This window comes from Alosa pseudoharengus, unplaced genomic scaffold (assembly GCF_046254945.1).
Source record: "Alosa pseudoharengus isolate Yale_2024_CS ecotype anadromous, Long Island Sound unplaced genomic scaffold, YU_APseudo_1.1 YU_APseudo_1.1_scf_10, whole genome shotgun sequence".
Lineage (NCBI taxonomy): Eukaryota > Metazoa > Chordata > Actinopteri > Clupeiformes > Clupeidae > Alosa > Alosa pseudoharengus.
Window position 1 is genome coordinate 40,513,958 of NW_027468565.1, and position 10,000 is coordinate 40,523,957.

General features: G+C 49.9%; 1 protein-coding gene across 7 annotated transcripts in view; it reads left to right on the plus strand.

Annotated features, from left to right (window-relative positions):
- The first annotated feature begins 96 nt into the window (after positions 1 to 96).
- The window catches only part of LOC143141541 (neuronal cell adhesion molecule-like), a 26,211-nt gene continuing 16,307 nt past the window's right edge, over positions 97 to 10,000 (plus strand). For 4 of the 7 annotated variants that reach the window (XM_076302426.1, XM_076302425.1, XM_076302427.1 and 1 more), the window contains exons 1-7: positions 97 to 250; positions 913 to 1,035; positions 1,815 to 1,985; positions 6,276 to 6,332; positions 7,817 to 7,928; positions 8,104 to 8,288; positions 9,641 to 9,772. In XM_076302426.1, coding sequence (XP_076158541.1) covers positions 112 to 250; positions 913 to 1,035; positions 1,815 to 1,985; positions 6,276 to 6,332; positions 7,817 to 7,928; positions 8,104 to 8,288; positions 9,641 to 9,772 — 919 coding nt within the window. In that variant the 5' untranslated portion in view covers positions 97 to 111. The remainder of the gene's footprint in view (positions 251 to 912; positions 1,036 to 1,814; positions 1,986 to 6,275; positions 6,333 to 7,816; positions 7,929 to 8,103; positions 8,289 to 9,640; positions 9,773 to 10,000) is intronic. The other 3 variants (XM_076302430.1, XM_076302429.1, XM_076302428.1) reach the window with 2 other exon arrangements.

The following is a 10,000-nucleotide window of genomic DNA, read 5'->3' on the forward strand; positions in this document are numbered from 1 at the left end:
TCGATTGTTTCATTTGCGGTAACACTGACACCACCGGCTGCCTTCACCTGCAGCTTCTCGTGGACGAGGAACGGGACGCATTTCGACATCGACAAGGACAAAAAAGTGAACATGAAGCCCCACTCGGGCACACTGGTCATCGACATCAGCGGCAGCGGCAAAGCCGAGGCGTACGAGGGGGTATACCAGTGCACGGCCCACAACGAGCACGGGACTGCAGTTTCCAACAACATCGTCGTACGCCAGTCCAGTAAGCCACCGCCCGCCCACCACATGGCACTGCCCGACACGCTGCCCGACACGCTGCCCGACAAGCTGCCCGACAAGCACACTATCTCATCTCACACAACTCCTTCAGACTGTAACAGCACACCGCTAGTTGTCATGTAACCTCTTAATCTTGTCTTCTTTTCATGTCTTAATAAACAAATGAGTTTGTTTATCCTCCATTAAAGTCTACTTCCTGGAAGGTAACAGCAACATACAGCAGAAAAGCATGGCGTAGCTACCGTAGCCCGGTCAATATCCACAACTGCACCCTACGTTCCAATTTAGCTCAACCAGCAGTGGGAATGGTCATATATACAGTACTTGCTTTGTTAAGCTGGTTTAGAAATGTCCACCCAAATCCAGCCTCAAACCCAACCCTGCCTCCTGCCTCAAACCCAACCCTGCCTCAAGCCCAACCCTGCCTCCTGCCTCAAACCCAACCCTGCCTCAAACCCAACCCTGCCTCCTGCCTCAAGCCCAACCCTGCCTCAAGCCCAACCCTGCCTCTCTGCATTTTAGTGAATTAGACGCTCTGCCTACACCCTTCACATGAGTTGACTTCCCTCAGCACTCCCTACATGATAGCTGTTGTGACAGTATGTGTATTTCCTGTCCTGCATATTAACCCCATGGTCTCCACAGGGTCCCCCTTGTGGTCAAAGGAGAGTAATCCACCATTCGTAGTGCAGGAAGGGGCATCGCTGGTCCTGAAGTGCAGACCGCCCGCTGGACTGCCCCCACCCGTCATCTTCTGGATGGACAACAGTGAGTCCCACTGCAGCACTGCCAACTGTGTGGCTCTGTGTGTGTGGCTCTGTGTGTGTGTGGCTGTGTGTGTGTGTGTGGCTGTGTGTGTGTGTGGCTCTGTGTGTGTGGCTGTGTGTGTGTGGCTCTGTGTGTGTGTGTGTGTGGCTGTGTGTGTGTGGCTGTGTGTGTGTGTGTGGCTGTGTGTGTGTGTGTGTGTGGCTCTGTGTGTGTGTGTGTGTGTGTGTGTGTGTGGCTGTGTGTGTGTGTGGCTGTGTGTGTGTGGCTCTGTGTGTGTGGCTGTGTGTGTGTGGCTGTGTGTGTGTGTGGCTCTGTGTGTGTGTGGCTAATGAGCGAAGCAGAAGATATGATATAGCCACATGACGGCTGGGTAGTGTTGCATATGACGGCTGGGTAGTGTTGCATGTTTAGCACATGACGGCTGGGTATATGACGGCTGGGTAGTTTAGCACATGACGGCTGGGTAGTGTTGCTTCATATTGGGAATTCAAGATGGATGTAGTGCTGCTCAGAGTATGTGTCCACAGAGCTAGGTCACTGTTAATGATATAGAACACTTCTCCCCTCTCTTTTCTCCTTTTCTCTCACCTTCTCATCTTCTCTCTCATCCTCTCTTTTCTCTCTCTCTCTCTCTCTCTGTCCCCCTTTCTCTCTCACCCTTTCTCATCTTCTCTCTCATCCTCTCTTTTCTCTCTTTCTCGTCTCTTTCTCTCTCACCCTTTCTCATCTTCTCTCTCTCTCTCTCTCTCTGTCCCCCTTTCTCTCTCTTGCCTCCCCAGACTTCCAGAGGCTGTCACTCAGTCGGCGTGTGTCTCAGGGCCTGAATGGGGATCTGTATTTCTCCAACGTGGAGGTGTCGGACTCGCGCAGCGACTACATCTGCTACGCCCGCTTCCCCCGCACGCAGACCATCCAGCAGAAGCAGCCCATCACCGTGCGCGTGGTCAACAGTACGTCACCAACACCTTGTGCCCGCTCCCGTGTGCATGCCAGCGGCTTTGTGCTTGAGCTGAGGACAGCGGCTCTCTCGTGATTGGTCCCATAGCAAAAAGCAGTGACCACAGCATGAAAGGGGACTTTGTCACAGCAGCCAGGGAGGGCAGATGAGGGATTACGAGAAGTCCAGCAGGAGAGTCAGCGTTCCGGATGAAAGCAGTCAGTTCACCATCACTCTCATGTCAGTGCTAGTGTTAGAGCAGTCAGTTCACTATCACTCTCATGTCAGTGCTAGTGTTAGAGCAGTCAGTTCACTATCACTCTCATGTCAGTGCTACTGTTAGAGGAGTCAGTTCACCATCACTCTCATGTCAGTGCTACTGTTAGAGGAGTCAGTTCACTATCACTCTCATGTCAGTGCTACTGTTAGAGGAGTCAGTTCACTATCACTCTCATGTCAGTGCTAGTGTTAGAGGAGTCAGTTCACTATCACTCTCATGTCAGTGCTAGTGTTAGAGGAGTCAGTTCACTCTCATGTCAGTGCTAGTGTTAGAGGAGTCAGTTTACTATCACTCTCATGTCAGTGCTAGTGTTAGAGGAGTCAGTTCACTCTCATGTCAGTGCTAGTGTTAGAGGAGTCAGTTCACTATCACTCTCATGTCAGTGCTAGTGTTAGAGCAGTCAGTTCACTCTCATGTCAGTGCTACTGTTAGAGGAGGCAGTTCACTATCACTCTCATGTCAGTGCTACTGTTAGAGGAGTCAGTTCACTATCACTCTCATGTCAGTGCTACTGTTAGAGGAGTCAGTTCACTATCACTCTCATGTCAGTGCTACTGTTAGAGGAGTCAGTTCACTATCACTCTCATGTCAGTGCTACTGTTAGAGGAGTCAGTTCACTATCACTCTCATGTCAGTGCTACTGTTAGAGGAGGCAGTTCACTATCACTCTCATGTCAGTGCTAGTGTTAGAGGAGTCAGTTCACTATCACTCTCATGTCAGTGCTAGTGTTAGAGCAGTCAGTTCACTCTCATGTCAGTGCTACTGTTAGAGGAGGCAGTTCACTATCACTCTCATGTCAGTGCTACTGTTAGAGGAGTCAGTTCACTATCACTCTCATGTCAGTGCTACTGTTAGAGGAGGCAGTTCACTATCACTCTCATGTCAGTGCTACTGTTAGAGGAGGCAGTTCACTATCACTCTCATGTCAGTGCTACTGTTAGAGGAGTCAGTTCACTATCACTCTCATGTCAGTGCTACTGTTAGAGGAGGCAGTTCACTATCACTCTCATGTCAGTGCTAGTGTTAGAGGAGTCAGTTCACTATCACTCTCATGTCAGTGCTACTGTTAGAGGAGGCAGTTCACTATCACTCTCATGTCAGTGCTACTGTTAGAGGAGGCAGTTCACTATCACTCTCATGTCAGTGCTACTGTTAGAGGAGGCAGTTCACTCTCATGTCAGTGCTAGTGTAAGAGGAGTCAGTTCACTCTCATGTCAGTGCTAGTGTTAGAGGAGTCAGTTCACTCTCATGTCAGTGCTAGTGTTAGAGCAGGCAGTTCACTATCACTCTCATGTCAGTGCTAGTGTAAGAGGAGGCAGTTCACCATCACTCTCATGTCAGTGCTAGTGTTAGAGGAGTCAGTTCACTATCACTCTCATGTCAGTGCTAGTGTTAGAGGAGTCAGTTCACTATCACTCTCATGTCAGTGCTAGTGTAAGAGGAGGCAGTTCACCATCACTCTCATGTCAGTGCTACTGTTAGAGGAGGCAGTTCACTATCACTCTCATGTCAGTGCTAGTGTTAGAGGAGTCAGTTCACTCTCATGTCAGTGCTAGTGTTAGAGCAGTCAGTTCACCATCACTCTCATGTCAGTGCTAGTGTTAGAGCAGTCAGTTCACCATCACTCTCATGTCAGTGCTAGTGTTAGAGCAGTCAGTTCACCATCACTCTCATGTCAGTGCTAGTGTTAGAGCAGTCAGTTCACCATCACTCTCATGTCAGTGCTAGTGTTAGAGCAGTCAGTTCACCATCACTCTCATGTCAGTGCTAGTGTTAGAGGAGTCAGTTCACTCTCATGTCAGTGCTAGTGTTAGAGGAGTCAGTTCACTATCACTCTCATGTCAGTGCTAGTGTTAGAGGAGTCAGTTCACTCTCATGTCAGTGCTAGTGTTAGAGCAGGCAGTTCACTATCACTCTCATGTCAGTGCTAGTGTAAGAGGAGGCAGTTCACCATCACTCTCATGTCAGTGCTAGTGTTAGAGGAGTCAGTTCACTATCACTCTCATGTCAGTGCTAGTGTTAGAGGAGTCAGTTCACTATCACTCTCATGTCAGTGCTAGTGTAAGAGGAGGCAGTTCACCATCACTCTCATGTCAGTGCTACTGTTAGAGGAGGCAGTTCACTATCACTCTCATGTCAGTGCTAGTGTTAGAGGAGTCAGTTCACTCTCATGTCAGTGCTAGTGTTAGAGCAGTCAGTTCACCATCACTCTCATGTCAGTGCTAGTGTTAGAGCAGTCAGTTCACCATCACTCTCATGTCAGTGCTAGTGTTAGAGCAGTCAGTTCACCATCACTCTCATGTCAGTGCTAGTGTTAGAGCAGTCAGTTCACCATCACTCTCATGTCAGTGCTAGTGTTAGAGCAGTCAGTTCACCATCACTCTCATGTCAGTGCTAGTGTTAGAGGAGTCAGTTCACTCTCATGTCAGTGCTAGTGTTAGAGGAGGCAGTTCACTCTCATGTCAGTGCTAGTGTTAGAGCAGTCAGTTCACTATCACTCTCATGTCAGTGCTACTGTTAGAGGAGGCAGTTCACTCTCATGTCAGTGCTAGTGTTAGAGCAGTCAGTTCACTATCACTCTCATGTCAGTGCTACTGTTAGAGGAGGCAGTTCACTCTCATGTTAGTGCTACTGTTAGAGGAGGCAGTTCACTCTCATGTCAGTGCTACTGTTAGAGGAGTCAGTTCACTATCACTCTCATGTCAGTGCTAGTGTTAGAGGAGGCAGTTCACTCTCATGTCAGTGCTACTGTTAGAGGAGGCAGTTCACTCTCATGTCAGTGCTAGTGTTAGAGGAGGCAGTTCACTCTCATGTCAGTGCTACTGTTAGAGGAGGCAGTTCACTATCACTCTCATGTCAGTGCTAGTGTTAGAGGAGGCAGTTCACTTTCATGTCAGTGCTACTGTAAGAGGAGTCAGTTCACTCTCATGTCAGTGCTACTGTTAGATTAGTCAGTTCACTCATGTCAGTGCTAGTGTTAGAGGAGTCAGTTTACTATCGCCCTAATGTCAGTGTTAGAGGAGTCAGTTCACTCATGTCAGTGCTAGTGGAGTCAGTTTACTATCGCCCTAATGTCAGTGTTAGAGGAGTCAGTTCACTCTCATGTCAGTGCTAGTGTTAGAGCAGTCAGTTCACCATCACTCTCATGTCAGTGCTAGTGTTAGAGGAGTCAGTTTACTATCGCCCTCATGTCAGTGCTAGTGTTAGAGGAGTCAGTTCACTAGTATAAGTATATATGCTCTTTTGAGATTTGGTCTCTGCTTTTATCCCAATCCATGAATTAGTGAAACACACACAGCACACAGTGAACACACAGCATGGTGAAGCACACACGTATCCCGGCGCAGTGAGCTGCCTGCAACAACAGCGGCGCTCGGGGAGCAGTGAGGGGTTAGGTGCCTTGCTCAAGGGCACTTCAGCCGTGCCTACTGGTCGGGGTTCGAACCGGCAACCCTCCGGTTACAGGTCCGAAGTGCTAACCAGTAGGCCACGACTGCCCTTACTATCATGTCAGTGCTAGTGTTAGAGGAGTCAGTTCACTATCACGCTCATGTCAGTGCTAGTGTTTGTGGATGATCAGGTCTAATGTTGTCATGTTTTTGGATGATGAACATACAGTAACTGTATGTTTGCATATCAGTGGAAGAGCCAGTCTTGTTCTAGTGTCTCTGGAAGAGCCAGTCTACCTTTCTAATCTCTGTTGAAAATGCGTTCTTTTGTTCTATGGTCTGTGGTCAGCCTTATGTTCTAGTTGCTGTGGAAGAGACAGTCCCATGTCTGCTTTCCAAAATGTCCACCTCAGATCCAAGTGACTCCCCTGCTGTGCTTTCTGATCATCTCCTTTTTTGAACTCCGAGTTATGAGTTCACCTTGCTTGGACCACTGACTTATGAGTTCACCTTGCTTGGACCACTGACTTATGAGTTCACCTTGCTTTGCCATGTTTTGTTTAGTCACACATGCTTTTCAGTTATGTTTTGCTTCTCACACTTGACCTGTTATGATTTTCTGTTGTGTTACAGTGGATGCAATCAATGAAACATGGCCAGGTTTTTTGAATGAGACTGATTTTTTTGGTGGTGAGTGATGGCGCCCCCTAGTGATCGCCCTCTGTTAGAATAACCAACCGTAGAAGTCAACCAACTAACCCAAACCTCGGACCCTTCCCACCGTCTCTTTCAGCACAAGTGATTATTGCAACAGTATTTGATCTTTTCTGCCCTCCTCTCTCATGGTGTCCATAACGTACCCTCCACTAAACACTGCTACCGCATGATGCCATGACCCCTGCGCTCCTGCTTGGACAACACACATCCTTACTGAAGTTATTGTTCATCTTCTTAAATGTAGCTTTAGAACTGACTGCCTTGAAAGGGTATATTGATGATATCAGTTGCTCTCAAATCATCTCAATTAGTCAATCAATCAATCAGTCAATCAATTAATTCATTAATCAATACATCATAATGGTAATTTATTCTTATGGATATTTAGCAGACTTCATATGTCTGCATGGAGGAATGCTGTACACAGTTACCATCAACGCACAATATCTGAGTTTTTACATGATGATGGACACAGATATGTTGCAACCTTGGTGGTTGTAGGACAATATCTCTGAGTTTTTAAACGATGATGGGCACAGATATGTTGCAACCCTGGTGGTTGTAGGACATACCGGAAGATATTTTTAGGTTTATCCTAATTGTCCTCTTGTGTTGTAGGCTGAGGAGCTAAATATGGCCCTGAATACTGTGGTTTAACAGCAAGCATTTAATCTCCGTCACTACCTGGCGTTACCTCAGTCCATCCCTTTGTTCTAGACAAATCCACATGAAATCTGTTCATTTCTCATTGTTTGTATAACCCTGTGGCTCCTCTTCTGTTTTCTCCTCTTAACACATTTCATCCTTTAGCGCATTATTATTGATGTTACCCAGAGTGCAATTTGGCAAACACAAGACCATAGGTCTCCTTTTCCTTGTATAACTCCTCTTGGGTTTTCATGGTCCCTCCTGTGAAGCTCCTGTGTGTTTGACCTCCTGTCTCCCTGGCAACAGTGGTGACCGATCTCTTGTGAAGGGGAGGCTTCTCCACGTCACCTTCCCATCCTAACTGCCCCTTCCCATCCTAACTGCCCCTTCCGATCCTAACTGCCCCTTCCCATCCTAACTGCCCCTTCCGATCCCTTCCGATCCTAACTGCCCCTTCCAATCCTAACTGCCCCTTCCCATCCTAACTGCCCCTTCCGATCCCTTCCGATCCTAACTGCCCCTTCCCATCCTAACTGCCCCTTCCTATCCTAACTGCCCCTTCCCATCCTATCTGCCCCTTCTGATCCCATCCGTTCCTAACTGCCCCTTCCCATCCTAACTTCCCCTTCCGATCCTAACTGCCCCTTCCGATCCTAACTGCCCCTTCCCATCCTAACTGCCCCTTCCTATCCTAACTGCCCCTTCCCATCCTAACTGCCCCTTCCGATCCCTTCCGATCCTAACTGCCCCTTCCAATCCTAACTGCCCCTTCCCATCCTAACTGCCCCTTCTGTTTCCTCCCATGGCAGATGGGCAGACGGAAGAGCGCCGTCCATCCTTCCAGGTGCCGTCGGGCCCCAGCAGCTCCATGATGGTCCTGCGAGGGCAGCTTCTGGAGATGGAGTGCATCGCTGAAGGCCTGTGAGTGCCCCATGGAGTGCCATGAGCCAGACGTGCCCATTATCTCTCTGTGCTGGAGCATGGCAATATGGCAATGCCATTACTCTGTGCCTCACTCACTCCTCTGCTCTCTCTCTCTCTCTCTCTCTCTCTCTCTCTCTCTCTCTCTCTCTCTCTCTCTCTCTCTCTCTCTTAGGCCCACTCCTGAGATTACCTGGTCCAAGGTCAGTGGGGAGTTGCCCAGCAACCGGGCCACCTACCTCAACTTCCACAAGACGCTGCGCATAGCGGCCGTGACGGAGGCGGACTCTGGCCAGTACCGCTGCACGGCCAAGAACACGCTGGGCTCCATCCACCACGTCATCACCGTCACCGTTAAAGGTCTGCACCTGCCAGCTCCACTGACCCTCCTCCCCGCCACCACACACGTCCATCACCTGGACCCTCCATCCTGTACTCAGGCCACCACACACATCCATCACCTGGACCCTCCATCCTGTACTCAGGCCACCACACACATCCATCACCTGGACCCTGTACTCAGGCCACCACACACATCCATCACCTGGACCCTCCATCCTGTACTCAGGCCACCACACACATCCATCACCTGGACCCTCCATCCTGTACTCAGGCCACCACACACATCCATCACCTGGACCCTCCATCCTGTACTCAGGCCACCACACACATCCATCACCTGGACCCTCCATCCTGTACTCAGGCCACCACACACATCCATCACCTGGACCCTCCATCCTGTACTCAGGCCACCACACACATCCATCACCTGGACCCTCCATCCTGTACTCAGGCCACCACACACATCCATCACCTGGACCCTCCATCCTGTACTCAGGCCACCACACACATCCATCACCTGGACCCTCCATCCTGTACTCAGGCCACCACACACATCCATCACCTGGACCCTCCATCCTGTACTCAGGCCACCACACACATCCATCACCTGGACCCTCCATCCTGTACTCAGGCCACCACACACATCCATCACCTGGACCCTCCATCCTGTACTCAGGCCACCACACACATCCATCACCTGGACCCTCCATCCTGTACTCAGGCCACCACACACATCCATCACCTGGACCCTCCATCCTGTACTCAGGCCACCACACACATCCATCACCTGGACCCTCCATCCTGTACTCAGGCCACCACACACATCCATCACCTGGACCCTCCATCCTGTACTCAGGCCATTCATCGATGCTCATGCTGCCAAATAGTGCCATAATATCCGGTGTGCTGTGCAATGCTGTTTTGTTGATGAAAAACAATAAACAACTTTCTCACTGTCTTGTTTTCCTCTCCCTTTTACGCTCTCTCTTCCTCCCTTCCTCTCCCACTCCCTACTCTCTCTCTCTGTCTCTCTCTCTACCTCCTTTTCCCCTCCCACTCCCTACTCTCTCTCTCTCTCTGTCTCTCTCTCTACCTCCTTTTCCCCTCCCACTCCCTACTCTCTCTCTCCCTTTACCTCCCTTCCTCTCCCACTCCCTACTCTCTCTCTCTCTCTCTACCTCCTTTTCCCCTCCCACTCCCTACTCTCTTTCTCTCTCTCTACTTTTCTCTTTCCCTTTTTCTGTTGATCTCACTGTCTCTCCATCCCACTTTCTCTCCTTTTCTTCCTTTCTTTTTTCCTGCCCCCTCTCTCTCTTTCTTTCTCTCTCCCCATCTCTCTCTCTCCACTGCTTCCTGTCTCCCATAAACAGCGGCTCCCTACTGGATTGAGGCTCCTCAGAACCTGGTGCTGGCCCCCAGGGAGAAAGGCCAGTTGATCTGCCGCGCCAGTGGCAACCCCAAGCCCTCCGTCAGCTGGTTCATGGACGGCCTGCCCATCCACAGTGAGTGACCCCCCCCACCACACGTCTGTTTTCCCCACACACTGCCCCCGTGAGAGAACTTTGGATTGACTTTGGGCCTTTCAGCAGGAGGGAGACGGAACAAACACGGAGCTCATTAAGTGCTGAAGAGATGTATTATGTGCGCTCTCAGTCCATCAGGCCATCAGTCCATCAGGCGGCCTGCACTTAGTGTGTGTGTGGGGGGGGGGGGGGGGCTCACCTGACCTG